Source organism: Delphinus delphis, chromosome 12 (genome assembly GCF_949987515.2).
Source record: "Delphinus delphis chromosome 12, mDelDel1.2, whole genome shotgun sequence".
Classification (NCBI taxonomy): Eukaryota; Metazoa; Chordata; class Mammalia; order Artiodactyla; family Delphinidae; genus Delphinus; species Delphinus delphis.
This window is the reverse complement of record NC_082694.2, coordinates 63,897,212-63,918,797: the sequence shown is the minus strand read 5'-3', so window position 1 is coordinate 63,918,797 and position 21,586 is coordinate 63,897,212. Positions and strand designations below refer to the sequence as shown.

The 21,586-nt window shown below is 39.0% G+C and overlaps 1 protein-coding gene and 1 pseudogene across 12 annotated transcripts in view; both read left to right on the top strand.

Annotated features, from left to right (window-relative positions):
- The window catches only part of LTBP1 (latent transforming growth factor beta binding protein 1), a 461,631-nt gene that overhangs the window by 321,129 nt on the left and 118,916 nt on the right, over positions 1-21,586 (top strand). For 8 of the 12 annotated variants that reach the window (XM_060026845.1, XM_060026844.1, XM_060026842.1 and 5 more), the window contains 7 exons: positions 675-697; positions 5,343-5,442; positions 6,262-6,360; positions 14,967-15,092; positions 16,312-16,437; positions 16,840-16,962; positions 20,444-20,563. In XM_060026845.1, coding sequence (XP_059882828.1) covers positions 675-697; positions 5,343-5,442; positions 6,262-6,360; positions 14,967-15,092; positions 16,312-16,437; positions 16,840-16,962; positions 20,444-20,563 — 717 coding nt within the window. The remainder of the gene's footprint in view (positions 1-674; positions 698-5,342; positions 5,443-6,261; positions 6,361-14,966; positions 15,093-16,311; positions 16,438-16,839; positions 16,963-20,443; positions 20,564-21,586) is intronic. The other 4 variants (XM_060026841.1, XM_060026849.1, XM_060026847.1 and 1 more) reach the window with 1 other exon arrangement.
- On the top strand, positions 2,392-3,906 carry LOC132434998 (GA-binding protein alpha chain pseudogene; annotated as a pseudogene).

The window sequence follows — 21,586 nt, the reverse complement described above, 5'->3', positions numbered from 1 at the left end:
GAAAAGTGTTTCAAAATAGAAAGGCATAATCACTCCCGCCACCACCCTATAATAATGTCGATGATGGTGTAACCTGTGATTTGTTCAACATACTGATGCTAATCTCTCATTGGATCTTGCTGGCTTGTGATTCTTTTCATGATCTTGTTAGCATATCTTCCTGAAAATGCTCACAGGGCTTCATTAAAGATCACTACGCACTAAGAATGCAGCATCCTTTCTTTGGTCTCTTATTGAAATAGGACGTTCTCTTTTAACAGTGACATCAGAAAGCATTTCAAACATTATTTATTATGTTAAGGATAAGTATAATGAATATGTTTGTTTTCCAAGGTGTGGGAAGTTCTACAAAATTGAGATTAGGCATGAAACAATGTACCAGGAAGTGTTGCCTCCTTTAACTTTTTTAGTTAGCAAGTGAGTTGGAAAGAACTTCATCACATCTGCTACCTGATCCCCTGTAATTGAGGAATGACATAGCACAGATACTTTTCCCCTATCAGTCGTGTAAAATTCTCCAAAATGGTAGATGACCATAATTCTGCATTTGATTTAGTTTGATTCTTAATCCTGTTGGAGACATACTGAACTTTTGTTGCTTTTTAGAAAATGAAATATTATGTAATGGACTGTCTTAAATTGTACTAATGTCCTTCTTTCTTTTTTGATTTTAGTGGCAACTGTACCTCCTGAGAAGGTAATTTATTCATTGTTTGCAAGTCGTCTTTTGTTACCTTCAAAATGACATTCTTCTAGATTATGTGTGATTTTTTAAGACTTAAATACAGTAACATGTCTATTATGTATTATTTTGTTTAAGGAAATATAGCATTCATTCATTCAGTAAATATTTATTGAGCACCTACTGTATAACTGGCACTACTCTGAATGTTAGGAAAACAGTAGAGAACAAATCAGACAAAACTCCTTGTTCTCATGGAACTTAAATCTAGGGAGAAAAAAACGATAGGACTGATGGGAATCAGGGGCTTAAATGAAATTCAAGGAGTCAGTTCATGGCCTGGACCATCTATGGAAGGAAAGGTTCTGACATGTTTATGTAATTGTGTATTCTCAGAGTGCATATATATACTGAGTGATGTACTTCTTAGTTCAGCTAATATTTGATGTGCATGTTTGAGTTAAATTGGAGTAGGAGCAGAGCTTACCCTTGAAATTTATAATCAAATGCTGGGATATTACTTCTTTAAAATTTTAGAGAAATTTTAATCTATCTTTTTTTGGCACCAGAAAAAGGCTATGAATTGTGATATTTATCAGTAGAAAATACTGGCATTTGCTGGAGCTCTGTCCTATTTATGTAATATTGTTCCTTGTCTGAATATTTCTTTATTGGTAACATGAAAATTAGGTAATTATTAAATGTTTATACACTTGTGTAGTGTTCATTCAGTTGGCAAGAATGCAGTAATTATTAGGATTTAGATGGGTCATATACATATGTGAATTATTATAAGTAGTTTTTTAAATCTTTAGCTTATAAATAGGGGGATAGAATAACATAAGTGTTAAATGTGCTGAAAGAATCCAGAAAAAAGGAACGATTTTAGACTGATAGCATCCAATAAGGAAAAATGTTACATTATATTGACCCCAAAAGAAGTACAACAGATATGCATATTTGCAGCTCTTGGGTAGCATTTCCAAAGATCAGTGATGTACAGTAGTTTGCAATTTTGTTGATTTTGAATTTCGTTCTGGGTGATGAGTAGGAGGAATCCTTTAGCCCATGAGTGGGCCAGCCAGCTCCCTGACAACCTCATCGTATCTGATTTTGTTCTCCTCTGTTTATGATTGAGTTTATGGTAACTCTCATAAAGGATCTGAAAGAGGGCCTGAGAATTTGCTTGTGTACTTTTCCTGCAGTTTATTTGGAGAGGAGGCAGTGGGGAAAATGCAGCCATAGGCTTTGCGGGCTTGACTTTTTGCAGAGGTCTCACGATATTAAAGATTGATGAAGAGAAAGCAGGGTGGTCCCTTGATGGGAAATTACGTGCGCATAGGTGCAGTGGAGGGAGGGGACAGCAAGAGGTCAATTAAGGGAGCGGGGGAGACTCCGTTAGAAAGAGAACTTGGTGGGGGGACACTGCTTTGGAAGGCTTGGAACACCAAACTGCAGTTGCAGTCGGTGGGGAAATACCCTCCTCCTCAACTGGACCGTACTTGTCAAGTGGAGAAGTGACATTGGTTAGGAAGTAGGAAGTCGGCCGCCCCATGCTGCTGGGGGTGGGAAGTAGGGGGGCAGGTGTGGAATTCTGTCTGTAAGCTGCAGGAGTGGACTCACATCTGGTCATGGTCTGCTCCTTGCTAGCATTGACCATGGGCTGCAGGGGGTGGGCTGCAGTTGAGACTGACTGGGGTCACCTTTTAATAGATAATAGAAAAGCTAGTCTGTATTCTTAAGAAGAGGGGGAGACTCACCGGACAGGAAGCGTCTTGGAGACAGTCGGCGACCGGATGGCTCTAGGTGAGACAGAAGCCAAACAGGAGGAGGAAGTGGAGGGGTCAGCTTTTGAAATACTTCAGTCATGACGAAAAGAGAAGCAGAGGAGCTGATAGAAATTGAGATTGATGGAACAGAGAAACCAGAGTGCCCAGAAGAAAGCATTGTTGAACAAACCTACACTCCAGCTGAATGTGTAAGCCAGGCCATAGACATCAATGAGCCAATAGGCAATTTAAAGAAACTACTAGAACCAAGACTGCAGTGTTCTTTGGATGCTCGTGAAATTTGCTTGCAAGATATGCAGCTGGATCCAGAATGAAGTTTATTTGACCAAGGAGTAAAGACAGATGGACCTGTATAGCTTAGCGTACAGGTAATTTCTTACCAAGGAATTGAACCAAAGCTAAACATCCTGGAAATTGTTAAACCTGCAGAAACAGTTGAAGTAGGTATTGATCCAGATGCCGAAGCAGAAGCGCATCTTGTTGAGGAAACTCAAGTGATAACTCTTGATGGCATAAAACACATTACAACCATTTCAGGTGAAACCTCAGGACAAGTGACGAGATGGGCTGCTGCTCTGGAAGGTTATAGGACAAAGCAAGAACGTCTTGGGGTACCCTGTGATCCCATACAGTGGTGCACAGACCAAGTCCTGCATTGGGGGGTTTGGGTAATGAAGGAATTCAGCATTACCGATATAGACCTCACTACGCTGAATATTTCCGGAAGAGAACTCCGTAGTCTCAACCAAGAAGATTTTTTTCAGCGGGTTCCTCGGGAAGAAGTTCTCTGGAGTCATCTGGAACTTCTTCGAAAATATGTATTGGCAAGCCAAGAACAACGGATGAATGAGATAGCTACAGTTGATCAACCTGTGCAAATTATTCCAGCATCAGTGCAGTCTGCTACACCAACAGACATTAAAGCTATAAATAGTAGTGCAAAGGCAGCTAAAGTACAAAGAGCTCCAAGGATTTCAGGAGAAGATAGAAGTTCACCTGGGAACAGAACAGGAAACAACAGCCAAATCCAACTGTGGCAGTTTTTGCTAGAACTTCTTACTGACAAGGATGCTCGAGACTGCATTTTCTTGGGTTGGTGATGAAGGAGAACTTAAGCTAAATCAGCCCGAACTGGTTGCATAAAAATGGGGAAAACGTAAAAATAAACCTACAATGAACTATGAGAAACTTAGTCGTGCATTAAGGTATTATTATGATGGGGACATGATTTATAAAGTTCAAGGCAAGAGATTTGTATACAAGTTTGTCTGTGACTTGAAGACTCTTATTGGATACAGTGCAGCAGAGTTGAACCATTTGGTCACAGAATGTGAACAGAAGAAACTTGCAAAGATGCAACTCCATGGAATTGCCCAGCCAGTCACAGCAGTAGCCCTGGCTACTGCGTCTCTGCAAACAGAAAAGGATAATTGAGCCCAGGACCTTTTGGGAGTCCAAGGTCTTGCTTAAATGTTAGAGCAAGTATTGCTCTTACCTTTATTACTGAATTTGAATCTTCTTTTATTTCTAGACTGTACAATCTGATGTATGATTTTTTTATATGTATTTCATACTCTTGTGAAAAAAAGGAGGGGGAAATGTGGGAAAAAGTAATAAGTGCTCAATGTTTCTAGAAGACGCATCACAGCAGGATTAACTGAGATGGGGAGAAAGAGGAAGCTTGAGAGGTCGATTAGATGACCACAGGAAACTGAGAATGAGAGAGTGAGTGCACACGAGGGTAATGGGGGCTATGGATGTGGAAAAAGATGAACAAATATAAGGAATAGTGGAAATGAGCAGGGCTTGGAATGAGGAATGAAAGAGGGGTACTAAAAAGTGACTTTAAACCTGGACAGGTTAATGGCTGTGGCGTTAATAGAAATGAAGAAGGTGGAATCAGAGCCTGGATGCTTTGGGGAAGGGATGGGTTTGAGGAATTTGTGGAATATCTAAATGGAGTTACCATGTAAGCACTCATGCCTACACAATTGGGTCTTTGATGACATACTCAGGCAGGATATCTATTTTATCAAAAGCAGAAAAGGTGATAAGGTAAAAGGGAAACAGAGGCCAGGGGAGTGGGCTTTCTGGAAGATGACAGTGATTAAAGCAAGGAGTGCTTTAACCAGGAGTGGTGATGTGAGCGCTCTGGGCCCACAGTGGTGTGAGTGAGGTCTCAGATCCTTACCTAGCCCGATTGTTCAGTCTGCAGGAGCCCTAAGGAGCTGTAACTGGAAACTGAGCCCTGGGTGCCAGTCTGTTTCTTTGCTTCTGGCCCAGAGGACAGGAGTAGTCAACAGGATGTGTGAGGTGTTCCTCCAGGTCCCTATTTTTCTGTTGCTGTTTGACTACCAGTATTCTGAGAGGTGGAGGTGTAAAGTTACTGTAATGACTGACCGGCTTACTGTATTTTAATGTATTGTGTTCTTTGTTATGGCATACCTGTATCCATTACTTAATCTGCAAAGTGTGGCTGGACATTTTATTTGGGCAGAAGCCACATGTGAATGAGGTGATGGTGGAGTTCTCCTCTGGGGTCAGTTTTGCCTTGTTCCAGACCAAACGTGGGCCCCTGAGCCAAGGCATTCGTTTAAAATATCTGAAGAGACCTTTTGCTTTGGGCCCCCGGGAAGTGGGTGAGAGTGTGTGCACATATCAGCACTGCTGGGAAAACGCAAGGGCTTAGTATAGTAGCAGCACAGCAACGGTTCATTTTTTTTAAATTTCAAGCAATTGCCCAAGTTTTTGTGTACCTGTGGTATTTGTTGCCTTTCTAAGAGTAAAATTTATAAAAATAGTAATATGTGGAAACTAAAAATTCCTACTTTCTGTTTTCTTCTTTTTTTCTTTTTAATGCAACCATCTAGGAAATACCTTCATTGGATCAAGAGAAAACCAAACTTGAGCCTAGTCAGCCCCAGCTCTCTCCAGGCATTTCCACTATTCATCTGCATCCACAGTTTCCAGGTAGCCTGTGTTGATTTGTGCTGTTTGTAAGAGTACTATGAATAAAAGAGTAAGATGAGGATTTTTTTGTGTCTTTGGTTTTAAAGTTTTAATCAGGAGAGTTCCTAAGTGAAGTAAAATGTGAAATACACTTATGTATATTAATATACTTATATAATGTTAGTGTAAGTATGGTACAGTCAATCCTTCTTTATCCGTGGTTTCACTTTCTGCGGTCAGCTGCAGCCCAAAAATATTAAATGGAAAATTCCAGAAGTAAACAATTCATACATTTTAAATTGTGCATTGTTCTGAGTAGCATGATGAAATCTCGCGCCGTGCTGCTCCATCCTGCCTGGGACGTGAATCATCCCTTTGTCCAGTATCCATGCTCTATATGCTTCCTGCCCGTTAGTATAGGAAAAAACATAGTATATGTAGGGTTTGGTACTATCTGCGGTTTCAGACATCCACTGGGGAGGTCTTAGAACATATCCCCCTCAGATAAGGGGAGACTACTATATTATAAGTATTATAATGATAAAATTTTTCACTATTTTCTGTGGTCAGGAGTAGTATATATTATTAGAACATTATTGAGGTTCATCATTTGATGAAGGGTCATTTTTCTTGGCTTCCAAATTGCTCTCAGATATTCTTGCTAAATGTTGAAACCAGGGCTACAGGCTAATACCATGAGCTTTAGGGACCCATAGCTGTTCCTATATCCAAGAATTACTGTGGTATGTTGTTAGATTAAATTATGCTTGCATTTTGAAATGGATCTCAATGCACATAACAGCCTTTAATTTTCATTTTATTCCCTCCTTCCTCGTATAGTAGTGATTGAAAAAACATCACCTCCTGTGCCTGTGGAAGTAGCTCCTGAAGCTTCAACATCAAGCGCCAGCCAAGTCATTGCACCTACTCAAGTAACAGGTAGGTGCAGTATTGATGTCACAGAGCCTGTGGAGGAGACGTGGATATGAACTTCATTTTAAATGTAGTGTCAAAGCTGTATCACATGTATCACAAGATTGCTCATGGCAGAGTTAGTCATGAGAGCAAATATTTGGAAATAATCTAAATACTGTTTAAAGGAGGAATATGTTTAAACGAGTTATGGTACATGTGCAGCGGAATATCACATAGCTATAAATGTTTTAAAAGTATTTAATGTTGTGAGGAGATGCTTATGGCAAAATATTAAGAAATATAGAACACAGTGATTCCAATTTTATTTTTTAAATGTTTACAAACAGAAAAAGTTCATCACAGTGTTTAACCATCCCCAGTTGATAGGATCATGGATAACATTTATGCTCTCCAATATATTTTTATATATTTTAAAATTCTTTATAATAAACATATATTATTTTAATCATTAGTGACAAATTATAAAGATTTATCATAATTTGTAACCAATAGCCTGAAAGTTAATATCCTTAATGTATAGTGAGGTCTTATACATCAGCAATAAAAATACTGATAGAAAAATGGAAATAATGTAATCAGGTAATTCATAGATAACATACCAAGAAACATATATGTAATAGGAAATTTCAACTTTACGAGTAGTCAAAGAAATGCAAATTAAAATGAGAATTCTTTATTCTTAACAAATCAGTATTTAATTTTTACTAGAGTGAAATTGAGGCTCTCACACATAGCTGAAAGGAATGTAAACTAGTTCAACTTTTCTGGAAAGCACAAACTGGCAATATGTGTCAAGAACTTTAAAAAATCTTCAAGACTTTTAAGTCAGTATCCCATATTAAAATAACTAGTATAAGGAAATAACGTCCCCGCAAACAGTTGTAATGGTTTATATAAATGGACGCTTACCACAGCACCATGTATAATAGAGAAATAGAAAAAAAAAAAACCTAAGTATTTAACTATAGGGAAATAGATAATTATATCTACATTGAAACAGTATGCTACCATCAAATATTACAGTATTTTTGAAGAATTTTTATTAAAATCTCTCAGAAAATGGTCACAAGATATTGTTAAATACAAGATGAAGTATATGAAAATGAAGGATACAGTGTATTAAACCAAATATGCGTAGCTGATTCACTTTGCTGTACAGTAGAAACTATACAACATTGTAGAGCAGCTATACTCCAATAAAAATTTAAAAACAAAGAAACACGAGGATTTACTGTATGGCACAGGGAACTATATTCAATATCTTATAGTAACCTATAATGGAAAAGAATCTGAAGGAGAATATAATATAAATATAAAAAAATGACATATGAATGTCATTGACATGTCAATGACATATGAATGAATGTCAATGACATATGAATGAATATAAATATAAAAAAAAGACATACGTACATTGAGAAAATGCTAGAAGAAAATACATCAGATATTAGCAGTGATTATTTTTTGTAGTGGGGTCTGAGGTTCGGGTGTTGTTTCATTTTAGAATTTTTTGTGTATTCCACATATTCTTGTGTGGAAATATAGTATTATAATCAGAGAAAATATCACTAAGATGTATCACAGCAGCTTAAGTTCCTGATGTCATTGCAGGATGAGGCTGGCAATGGGTTGGCAGGAGAAGCTAATAGAGGAGTTTGCAGCCTCCCTTAGAATTTCACCTCTTCAGAAACATGACATGCATCATTTCCAATAGACATGTGCTTGGTTAGATGTGTTAATTAGTGGGACTGTGGTGATCATTTCACAATGTATACATATTAAAATATCAAGTTGTACACCTTAAATACATACAGCTTTTATATGTTTTAAAAAACCAAAAACTTTTACCCATTTTCTCAAAATTGTGGATGTAATTTCTCTTAGATACTTGAACTGATACAGCAGACTAGAAAGTGTTTTTAAAAAGCACCCCTGCCCCAAGGTGAAATGCAGTTGACTAAATAGTGCAGAGTCACATCATGGACCCAGCAGTGTGTTTTCACCTACTTCAAGGATACCCTCAAGGTGCAGCTGCACCCAGAGCCATGGTCTTCCCACATGAATGCAGGGCAACTGCTCTTTGGTTTTACTATAAATACCGAGTAAAGTGTTATAGAAATGTTAGCTATTCTAAATATTTCTAGTGATACGGTGAAATGCTAGTGATTTTTTTTTTTAATGGCTGTGGCTAAAATTGTTATTCTCTGTTCTGAAGTCACATGTATGTCTACCCACTTTATTAATCCCATCTATGAGAGACTCTGCTATGCAGTGCAAGGCATACAAACATGTAATATACCATCTTGGTCAGGGAGGATCTTCTCATTGTTTATATCAGCATTAAAAAGAAAAATTGCAGTCTGTCAGTGCAAAAGTTCTTTCAAGTACTGTTTCCATTTTCCAATGTGAAGACATACTTTTCTGCCTTTTTAACAATGGCTGACTTCAACCATCAGACTTCTTGCAAACTAGCTTTGTAGAGGTTAAGTTTGGCTGGATAAAGGTAGCCAATCATTTAAATGCAGGCCTGTGAGGAATAATAAATTGCAGTTACTCAGCTTCAACTGAACTGCGGAGCTGATTGAAAAAAATGAAAGTAGCTGTGCTATATGAAGTTGTTAGAAGACAGCTTAATTTGAGTTTGGCAGAGATACAGGGCTAACATCTGCTATCACATGTTTGAAGCACAAATATTTCCTTCCAGGAAACAAGTGACATTGAAATTTTATCTTCATGTAGCATTTGTAGGTGCTCTGACTTCATATAGTAAAAGAATCTTTCTAGAACAATCCATGGGGAGAACATTGTAGATAGTCTTTGAATTTAAATGGCTTGCAATTTTTGGAGCCATACTACATGATCTGTAATCTACACTAGAACAAGAGGACTGTTTTGTATCAAATTTAATTGAAATCAAAATATAGATGTTCCCATTGGTTTTGATAAGAGAGCCAAACATGTAGATTGAAGGAGCAATCTGATCATTTCTTTCTGAAACATTAGGCAGTGTTTTTTTTGTTTTGTTTTGTTTTGTTTCCCCTAGAACACAAAGGAGGTAGATGTTTGTCAGTCTTAGTTTTATCCATAAATTGAAGAAAGGAATAGAATAATAAGTAGGTACCTAAAATAAACAAAATAAGCTCCACATTGCTCGACGATATCTTTATGATGCTGAGATTGGAAGTAGCCTTTGGAGATTTCATCAGACTCACTTTGACTTGCAATAATTATAAAGTGAGCCACGTATTTGCAGGGAATAAGTGTGATACTTTCCACTCTCAGCAGCTCAGTTGGTGGTTTGCAATATTATTGGTATACTGTTTCCAAATAAATGATACATTTCAGCATATAAATTCTTGATTTAGCATAGTATCTTAATAGCTCAAGGGTAGGTTGGAAAATCAAACCTTTATTTCTCTGGCGAGTATTTACAAAGTGGGAACATCTGCTTCAGTTGTTGTGGGACAGTTTATGCTCTTTGTGGGGCAGTTAGGAAGCCAGGGCATTTCTGTAAACCTTTCCGTGAGTTGACATTTGATGCCTTCCTCCAGCTCTTCCTAAACTTTCTCCATGGCCCTTGCAGACCAGCCAGAAATTATTCTTTGACTTTCAATGACTGCTTTGTGTAAACCTTTGTAATCATCATGGCCCAAACATTATAACAACAATTTTGCTCATTGGATCTTTTCCAGAACTCAGAAATGACCACTTTATAAAAACCTTTGTCCCTGAAGCATATTACCAGTATCATGACAGCCTCAATAAACTATGTATGCTAATGGAAGGTGAACTTTTTTCCATGTTAACTCATCATGCTTTAATATTTCCAGCTCTGTTTATTTATTTATTTTGAGTAATCACATGATGAGGAAAAAAGCTAAAGGTCAGCATACTCACTTTCATATTTTTGTCAAAAGCTCTTTTTCATTTAATTCTTAAAAATAAAAACACCAAACTCTTAAGCCCACCACTGGCCTTTTTGCCGGGATAAATAGAGCATTTGGTTTTCCACTAGCTTTTGGTCATGGCTCTTCTTCCAAATTCTAAACGGGCTCCTGGGAAAGAAACAGTAAGGTCCTTGGCCCAGTGCAGGTGAAGCTCTTTCAGGGGCCACATGTAGTAGGAAAGCATAGGGCGGTCCTGCAAACCTGGGGAAATGTGATAGGTGTAATGAAGGAGGACACCTGGAAGAGTCCAGTGGGAGCAGTCTCTTGATCTCTGGGAAACCAAACATGCTTTAGAAGAGAAGACATTCTCATTAACCAGAGTGCCCGGGAGGCCAGTAATTAGTGCTTCTTGTGCGAGGCTTTCCCATATTCCCAGGGTTTGTGTTGACGCTATCAGCATGTACAGGGAAATGTATGTTTTGACCTGAACTGATCCTTTCCACGGGAACAGGCTCACAAGCCTATGTGTGAGTGACCTCTTAGAAAACTGTAAAGCATAACGTCTGTGCCCCACAAAACCCAGAGAAAGCCAGCAACTTTTTTTCAGTTTTAAGACAATACCCTCAGGACTTGGCTTTCTGTATAACTTATATGTGATCAAGAATGAAAGTGGGGCTTCCCTGGGGGCGCAGTGGTTGAGAGTCTGCCTGCCGATGCAGGGGACACAGGTTCGTGCCCCAGTCTGGGAAGATCCCACATGCCACGGAGCGGCTGGGTCCGTGAGCCATGGCCGCTGAGCCTGCGCGTCCGGAGCCTGTGCTCCGCACTGGCAGAGGCCACAGCAGTGAGAGGCCCGCGTACCGCAAAAAAAAAAAAAAAAAAAGAATGAAAGCGTAACAGACAAGGAGGGAAAGCATGGGAAGAGGTGGTGGGAGACATGTTTTTAAAGTTTTAAAATAGGAGTAGCAGTAATTTACTTTTTACCTTAAAAATGGTATTGATCAATTTTTTTGGTTCTTTTGTTTTTTTGAGCCGTGGTTGACGTAACATTATATAAGTTTAAGATATACAGTGTGTTGGTTTGCTACATTCGTATATTGCACTATGATTACTACAAAAGCATTAGCTAACACCTTTATCATGTCACATACTTTTCCTTTTTGTGTGTTGAGAACAGTTAAGATTTAATCTCTTAGCAACACTGGAATTTATAATACAGTATTGTTGACTATAATCTGGTAAATTTTTTGATGAGTAGTAAAGAGAAAGCAGAGGTGTTTCGAAGTTGTTATGGCTTTCTTTTTTTGTTTAATTTAGAAGGGTGGAATCCTCCTAGCAAATGGATAAAAGGTATCTCTGAGGACAAACTAATAAGTTACATTCATCACTCCTATATTAAAAAAAAAATGGGGCAAACAGTGTAGAAATCAAGTATACGTTAGTAAATGTCCCTTCGTTCCTTTGATGTATCTCTTAGTACCCTCTAGTGGTGTCAGAGTAACATTTTCTTACATACGTTAGTACCAACTGGGATCAACATTTTCAAGCTGCATCTTTATATACTTAATCTGAGGTAATCAACTAAAAATCCTCAAGCTTTCCTCATAACTATTTCAACCTCATAGCTTCCATTTAAGATACTAGATTGGAAGGAAAGGCTATTATTATTCATTTCTTAAGACTAAGGAATTAAAATTCTTAACCATTTCTCCTATCTTAGATCTGACTTAAGAAGAAAAGATCTAAATATTGGCACACTGGTATAGGAAGGTATCTCCTCTGAATTAAGCATCACATATTTTTGAAGACTTTTGTTCACACATGTAAAATAATCCATCCTAAAGCTATACCTGAAAGGACAAATAAATATTTGGTAATCAACATATTGGTATGTGTGGGGCTGGGGGTGGGGCAATGAGTACTGATCAAACCTTTCCTGAAAACCCCAGATGTACAGCCTTTTAATTCTGAATTCTTGTTCCTAGTATATTAAGTCATCTTCTAATTTTTCTTTTTGCAAATCTGATCAGTATGTCTTTTCTGCTTTAAGCAAATGGCAGATAAGAACATAATGGAAATAATTACAAAGAAAATCAAGAAATCTAAATACCAATAATTTTCAAAGAAGGCATCTACCTACCTTAAGAATAGCTGGTTAAAGATGTGCTTCTCACACTATTCTACTAAAGAATTCTTAGAAACAGAGAAGGGAGTGCTTACCTGAGGGTCTAGGAGTAGAACCTGGAGAAGATTACCTTTTCTACCTTCAGATTTTTGTGGCACATAGAAATAATAATTTTTTAAGAAAGACTTTTCTGATTATAGAAGTAATTATACCTGTTCATTGTAGAAATTTTGAAAACTACAGAAAAATATAGACAATACAGATCCCCATAATTGTAACACTTGACTTATTTCCTTCCAGTCTTCTTTTCTGTGCATAAAATAATTTAGATCATACCCTATATTATAATTTGTACCTAACTATATTTTCTTAACAAATAAGCATTATCCTATCCTGTTAATGATTATATAATGATCTATGCTACGTATGTATCATAATTCATTGTTTTATGTTGTTAGTATCAGTCACTTAAGTCTAGGCAATCGTGTTAATCACCCATGTTTTTTTAGCCTTTTGGATCATTTTTTCTGTAATTTGATATTATACTGACTATAAACAATCTTTTTCGGATAGTGAATTAGCATAAATAGGCTCACTAAAGGTATAAGTAACTCGTAAATGTGTGGTTTTTTCATAATCCAAGTGATTTGGTGCAAAATACTGCAGCTCTGTAGTCGTATGCGTCCTTATAAAGCCTAGCAACTTTTCAAATGACTTGCATCGGTTGTCTTAAAATCACAGCACAGTGAATAACACTTGATGAAAAATGAATGTGGTTTGGGTTTTGGAGAGCAACCTCAACCCCAACTTAGGTCATTTCCATAGTGAATTTTTGTTAAAACACTGTTTTTCACATCTTTCTTCAGAATTCACAGTGGGTTATTGGTGACAGTAGCATGCCTGTTTTTCTTTTCCTTCAAGCCATAGATTGCTCTAACAAAGGTGTGATTTAGCTTGTCATGCTTGAGGCCCCGTCTTCCTCCACTGGGCCGCCTGGGCTCATCCATGGTCTCATCTGTTTTAAGCGTTGTTTACTACGTGATGACAGTGAGATAATAGCCCAAGGTAGTTATTATAAATGTGCTGTTTCTTTGTTATCTATTCTTAAATGACTTCAATAGGAACAACCACAGTAATCAGTAATAATGGCTAACTTTTAAAAAATTTTATTTATATTTTTATTTTTGGCTGCGTTGGGTCTTCGTTGCTGCGCGCGGGCTTTCTCTAGTTGCAGCGAGTGGGGCCTACTCTTCGTTGCCGTGGGTGCTCATTGTGGTGGCTTCTCTTATTACGGAGCAAAGGATCTAGGTGCGCAGGCTTCAGTAGTTGCAGCACGCGGGCTCAGTAGTTGTGGCTCACGGGCTTAGTTACTCCACGGCATGTAGGATCTTCCCGGATCAGGGCTTGAACCTGTGTCCCCTGCATTGGCAGGCGGTTTCTTAACCACTGCACCACCGGGGAAGCCCAATAATGGCTAACTTTTATTGAGCACATATAATGTGCCAGGCATTGAGCTACATGCATTATTTAGGTTAACTCTTTAGAACTTCACGCTCTGAAGTTGGTGCTCTGATAATTCTCATTTACACAGACAGAAAAGTGAGGCTTAGATTGTTTAAGTAACTTGCTCTTTGTTACAGAGCTAAGAAAGGGCAGCGAGGTTGGTACCTGTACTATCCTCCAAGGCTGGGCTTCTGACCACCAGCTGTGTCCCCCGCCCCCCACTATTCTATTATACATTCTTACAAAGATCATTGAAATCAACAGACTGTCTTGGAGTAATTCATCTCAGGTCACCTTTGAGTCCTCAGGTCCTCTTGGTAATAAAACACGCCATGATGGCCTTCACCCACCGTCCCACCCGTGGGAGCTCCTCTCACCTTGCCTTGACCACGGCCTTGTCTGTGGGTGGAGTGAGGACTCGGGGCTCATCTTCTCAGGCTTCATAGAAGAAGCCAGTCTCATGCAGGAATCAGGAGGAGAGTGAGGGAGGAATTGAGCAGAGAAGATTTGGAAGAAGATTCTGTACTAGTGTAAATAAAATATGCTCCTGTTGAAATTGGCAAATGAAGAGTAAGTTGCATCCAGAAGTTCTGCTTTGATTAGAAGTGGTAAATCTTTCTGGAGAATTAATGAGAAATTTGGAAGGAGGTTGAATATAGTTTTTGGAACTTGAATTTGGCCTGCTAACAAATAGAAAGTTACCATCTATTTCTTATCAGGAGAAATCATGTGATCGGTCCATCATTCAAAATGAACTGGAGTGGATAGAAACTCATTGATGGGCCATCTTGGAAATTCACAATTGACTATAACGTTTTAACATGGCCTCTTTCCGAATTTCCACCTTCTCCAGTTCATCTTAGAAGTTGTTTCATTAAGAATTATTCATGACCTTGGCTGGGACTAACTGATGAATTATGAAATGATGATCATCGGTAATCAAATGAATTTATACTTGATTTTAGAGTATAAAATTTTGTTTTCTAATTGCATACCTGGCAATAAGGTAATCAGGAAACACAAGTAATGGTTTGCAAGTAGCAATGGAATCTTTGTTTATATCTGTTTTTCCCTACATTTTTTTATTTTTAAAGAAATCAATGAATGTACTGTGAACCCTGATATCTGTGGAGCAGGACACTGCATTAACCTACCGGTGAGGTATACCTGTATATGCTATGATGGCTACAAGTTCAGTGAGCAACAGAGGAAATGTGTTGGTAAGAAGAGACACTTTTGGTAGATGAGATTATTAAATATCAAATATTTGCACATAAAGAACATTTTTTTTATTATGGGGAAAATGTTATTGTGTTTAATTTTTTAAAAATTTTATCCCTGAGCTAAGGGTACTCAAAAAGAGGTTCAGTAAACTCCTAGGAAGCTCTTACCGCTTGGTTCAATGCTACCTACCTTGCCAAGTGTAATACAATTACATAAAGGTGGAATAACTTCCCAAAGCTTTTCAGGGAAAGAATATAAAATTAAGAGTTCTAGAAATACCTATCTACAAACATATTTAGCAAAACAAATTAATATATTCTGCAGTAAAGAATTATGTTCATCTAAGTTCATAAAATCTGATTTTTAAAAGGGATTTCTATATTGAAAATCAATATATGCTGACACAAAACTATTAATGAATTTATGAAGTAGGGATCTCATATATGCTTCTTTGGGGAAAAAAATGAATCTCAAAAAGGGGTGTAATAGTGTTAAGTAGGTCATTTTAATGTGTTAACACTAAATTTAATATCATTTTTTTAGAAAAAGAAAATTCAGCACTAAGAGCTATAAGGCAAATATAGAGCAACAAAGGCATATACCTAATTAAACCCACTTTAATATGCTAAATGCCATTATGCAGATGTGACTTTTGCCGTTTTGTTTTGCATATATATGTGGGGTGAGGTGTGAGGGGAACATCCACCTGCTCCATCATAACATGGCTCTGTCTCTTGAATTTGTATACATTAGATGTATTATGTTTAGAACCCCAGCACATAAAGTTGAAAAGGGCAGTCGGTCGAGATGATTCAGTCTCGCTTTACCCAAGTGCACAGTGAAAGAGTGCCTGTCCCACCATTTCTGACTGTCTCTGCTGAGCTGGCCTGGGAGTTGCACAGTGAATTCCAGTGCTTACATGACTCCAGTTATCAGGCAGGTCCTTTTGTGGTGACCTGAAATCTTTCTCTTTGAAACACCTATGTCAGGGTTGTAGCTTGAGCTTTCGAAGCAGTACACCGTATGTGTATTCCCTTTTCCCAGTAACAGCCCTTCAGGTATTCAGGAAGACTGATCGTGTCTCCTTTTACTGTTTTCCTCACTTATAAAGGTTTGTGGGACACGGGGGTTGGTGTGCTGGTATTTCATGAACAGAGAGACTGAGAATTTCATGCTAGACTACACTAATCCTTTTATCTGTCTTTTTGTTAACAGATATTGATGAATGTGCTCAGGCCCAACACCTCTGCTCCCAGGGACGCTGTGAAAACACTGAGGGAAGTTTCTTGTGTATTTGCCCACCGGGGTTCATGGCCAGTGAGGAGGGTACTAACTGCATAGGTAATGACAGTGTTCTTTCAGATGTGTAAATTTCCACATGCGGATTTCTAGCTCCCCTAAGATTCCATCAGTCCAGGGCTTATTCAGACCACCCCAAATTTATTATTAAACCCCTGTTACAACATAGTTATCTGCTAGATACTGGAAGATTAAAAAATGGAATTTTTTCCCCAACAGTTTTGAATGAATAGTATCAAATGTCTGCAAAAACCAGAGGCGTTAAATGTTTCTTTTGGATTCGAGTAAATCAAAACCACTCAATTTTTTGGAACAAATCAAAGAGATGATAGATGTTAGGAATCAGTTGCTTCATTCTTAACATCGAACTAACCTGGGAGACGGGAGAGGTTTGGAATTATGTTTTGGGAAATAAAACTCGACAACGTTTTCTGCTTTGCGTAGATGTTGATGAGTGCCTGAGGCCAGACGTCTGTGGGGAAGGGCACTGTGTCAATACCGTGGGGGCCTTCCGGTGTGAATACTGCGACAGCGGCTACCGCATGACCCCCGGAGGCCATTGCGAGGGTGAGTCTGCTGAGAGGATGGGGAGCCTGCGCCCCTTTGAAGTGCTGAGTGCACGTGACCATGAAATGCAGGGCTGGGTCCAGAACCCAGGGCTGGCGGGCACCTGGCCTGGTACAAATTTTCCTTCACCACCGATCTGTGCAGGATACCAGCTCATCCAAGCTCTTGCTGCCTTCTGGGATCACAGCCCCTTTGCCTTACTTCAGTGGCTCTGTCTGGGTCATTTTCCACCTTCATATGCTCTTTATTACTCATTTCAGTATCTGCCTTCTCTGGTATGTGGAGTGAAATCACTTTTAGAACAGTTAACTGCAGAGGATTTTGGTACAAACCCAGACTTAATTGTAGTGTCTGCATCATTCATCTGGGGGCATGGTGCAGGTGTCACCAGTGCGGACTTATTGTTTTCGACCTTTTCGCCTTGTTCCATTCCTTTGTCTCAGCTTCTTTCTTTCGCATGTGTTCTGGGACTTGCTTGCAGATTGTCTACAGAAGTGCTGTCTGACCAGCTCCAAGTCAGATTCCAGCTGTGCTAGATAAAATTTCTTTCGTATTGACCCCAGCAATGGATTTGCTCTCGTTGTAAAAATGTTTTGAAAAGTTTTTAACTTTTCAAAATTAAAATGATTAACCATTGAATATTTCTACTCGTGCCTGTGTCCAAGTCACACAGGTACTTTTTGAAACCACCATGGTACGCTTTGAATAATGATTTTCGTGAAGAAATATGTTGAACCTCTGCTTAAATCTTGCCAAAGAAATGTGAGGGCAGAGGAGCAGGGGTCTCTGGGCACGTTTTTGAGGAGACTGTCTGTAGGGATGGTGCTAGTTCTGTGGGGTTCCCTGCCCGGCTGCCTGACATTGAGCCTCTTTTCAGACGTGGCTGGGCCTCCAGCACTCGGGAGGGATGGGCCAGTTGGGGCAGGCTGCTCTCAGCTGTCTCTTGGCTCCTACATGTTGGTTTTCTTCGTGGTTCTAATGACCGGGTCTGGAGGGAGAGCTCATTAGACAGTTTTTTGGCAGCCTGCACCTGCCTTTCTTGCTGGCCCCTTGCCTCAGCCCCTGAGTTATCTGGAGAGAAGTGGGGAGCGTTTTATGTTACTGCATCTCTGATCAGCTCCCATCGGAACACAGATATGAACTCTTCTCCTGACGGCTGAGGGCCATGGGACAGCACAGGTGTGAAGTGTCCCTACTTTCCTCTTACGGGGGACCCTCCCTCTGCTCTGGAGGTAGCTTGAGGATGGGGAGAGCAGAGACTATGGCATGACGCCCGCACTCAGTAACTGTCTAACTTGGAGCCAGGTACGTAGCCCCTTCAAAACTTAGTTCTTCATCTGTAAAATGGGAACCATGCAGTGAACTTTCAGGCTTGTGCAAGTAAATGGGTGTTGCAGAATGTTGTATGGTGCCTGTCACCTTGTTCTCAAGAAGTGTTAGTTTCCTTAAACTTCCCCTTTCCCTGACTCGTTTTGTTTTTGCATAGATCTTCTCAGAACATCTGTAATTGTGGGAATGTTTTTTAAAAAAAAAAGGCGTGGGTATGTCTGACAAGCATTTATTTGCAAAGCAATGCTCCTCCAGAAGGTCAAATATGGATCCTCAAGTTCTACACACAGACTCAGGACAGGAAGATAAGCTATTTAGGAATTACCAGAGCATAAGGATGGACAGGAGAAAGGAATAGAAAAGAAATTTGAAGATAAAGGAAATAAATGGAAAGCAGTTAGGAGACTATTCAGTGTATAGAAATTATTTAACAGAAATATCACCAGCATTCCCTGAGTAAATAATTATATAATTCTATCCCCATGAAAAGGCTTGAAATGAAGGAGTCAAATAATGTAGCTGTTTTCTCATTTCATCATGGACTAGAACCAAAGGTCCCCGGGCTTCTGGCTCACTGAAGATTTTCTCAGCTGTCACTGACAAAGTTGCTTTCAAACAGCGCCAGTCTCCAAGGAGTCTATTGTAGTTTACAGACGTTATCTCATGCATCCTTACTTTATTCTGTGAAGGTATTACCAGGCCGGTAGTCCCTCATTTACAGATGAGGGAACAAGCAAACAGAGGTGAGAGCAACAGGAAATGCAGGGATATTGTCTTGTGTTTCTCAGCGTTGTACCTTATTTATCAAACCAGCCTATCTCAATGACCCTCTCTGACTTAGCAGTTGTAGTTCCATTTTTTAAAATATCCCATACAGAGAAGGATGTAATGCTGTTTGGAAAATGAAACTGGCAAGCATCATCTTTTTGTAGAACAAGAAGTCCCAGAACATCTGACCTAAAAAAAACACTGTGTGTCATTGTCTATTGGCAAGAATTTTTCGCTGATAGGAAAAAAAAAAAATTACAACACTGACCTGGTGCTTATTCTACTAATAACATCTTTTACCTTAAGCATCTTTTCACACATGTTTATTGATATATAATGAGAGGTGATTTTTGAGAACTTACCAGAATGATGACCTCAAATACCCATGTATGTTCAGTGTATTCATTATATATTTGTTTCACTTTTTAGCTTATGTCCTGAAAAATCTGTTTACATTTTAGGTATGATTAGAGGTCCTATATACATCTCATATTGAGACACTTAGACATTGAATCCACTCACTTGAATTCAAAACTCAACTCCAGAAAAACACCTATTTTTGTTGGGGTTGGTACCCAAGGTTTTACTACTCATTTTAAACTGTTGAACCATCTCCTATATGTTACTTTTCCTCCATTTTATTGTTTTACTATTCTTAAAAAAGCCTGAAGCTCCTGTATCTCTGCCACAGTTCTATCTGTATTTAAGGTGTTTTTTTTCTCCTCACATTGAAAAGAACAAGGATTAATAACTTTCGTTAGCTGTGAATGGGAAAAGTAAGGTGTATTTTAAACCAGAATGTGTTACCCTATGATCATTCACTGTATTTTCTGGAAAATCTTGGAAGTATTTGATGAGTTCATTCTCTCCTAATATTCTTTTTCCACCTCCAAGGAATTCCTATCATATGCAATGTTTTAAATTATTCAAACCTAGGATGTTTTGGGGGCCATGAAGCCAAAGCAAGGATTTCCCTAGGGCGTCCAGTGACTACAGAGAGAACCTCTAGCCAGGTGGATAAATGGCTTCCTCACTCTCACGTCCATTTCTTGTATTTCTTTCTGGCAAGCCATGCTATTACTTGAAAGGTTTGATGTCCAGAAAGTGGCCCCAGAGAACTGCCAGTTCCCAGAGTGGAGAGGTCTGGGCCTGCCAGTTGGAGAATTGGGGCCATAAAGGTTTGCATGCATGGTATGCATGGTATACTCGGCCATGCATTCTCACTGTGTGTTTAAGTACAGACCCAGTGTGTCACTTTTTCAGTTATTGTTTTCCTCACCAAAATGTAGATAAAACATGCCTCTTTTCCCCTTCATCATACGAGTCAGTTTGTGTTTTAGTATTCTGATAAAATGTCTGTGACCTGGCTTTTTTATTTTTTCAGATGTTGATGAATGTTTAACTCCAAGTACTTGTCCAGATGAGCAGTGTGTGAATTCTCCTGGATCTTACCAGTGTGTTCCCTGCACAGAAGGGTTCCGAGGCTGGAATGGGCAGTGTCTTGGTAGGTACTAGAGTGTTATCATAGTTGTGTTTCGTCTGTCTGGTCCGTTTTCTGACAGAGTGGTATAATGCCAAGTGAGGCATCTTTCAAAGTGGAAAAAGAAAAAAAGGGATGTAACAAACTCATGTCATTCAGAGAAAAGTTCTAAGTAACTTTTAACCATGAAGAAAGTAAGAAATTCAGTTGACATGAAGGAAGTGAGATTTTACATGGGACAGATAATTCTGATGGAAACAAATTGTTAGCCCGGGTGTGATTAATACCCAAAAGCAAATAAAATAATCAGTGCCACAGAGAGAGAGAAGTGGAGAGCAAAATGCTTAAAAAGAGAGAAAAGGCATGAGAAGCTACCCCAGACTCATAGAATCAGGAAATATACACAGACTTGCAGCACAAGTTGCAAATGTAGAAAGAGAAATCTGGATTGATTGCCCGTGCCCCTATATTCATTCATTCATTCATTCATTCATTCAAGTATTTAACAAATATGGAGTACCTACTTCAGGCACTGAGGAAGATAAGTGATGAATCTGCTTTGGTCCCAATTACCTGTGCTCTAGTTAGCTTTCCCTGTTAATGGTTTTCCTTTGTGTTCCTGATCTTTTTCTGCTCCATGCCACATTCTGACAATGTGAGTTAAACTTTTCCGTCCTTCCTTCCTTCCTGTCTTCCACAAATGCAGTAGAACTCACTATCTATACCCAGAGTTGTACTCAGTGCTGGGATACACTGAGGGACCAAAAAAGTACCTTCTTCATGGAACTTACTATCTAGTTGAGGAGACAGATACTCAGCTAGACATGTCATAAGTAAATGCAAATGTACAAATGAGCCAAGTGTTAGGAAGGAGGGTTCTTTGATGTTACAAGAGCATATGACAAAATGAGTTGCCTCAAGGAAAATTCTTGAGTTAAGCTTTGGCCGGGGGTTTGACTGGGGTAGGGGATGGGAGGGAGATCATTTTGGACATTTGACATGTGCAGGGGGTCGTGGAGGGAGGAAGCAGGTCATGTTCCAGAAGCT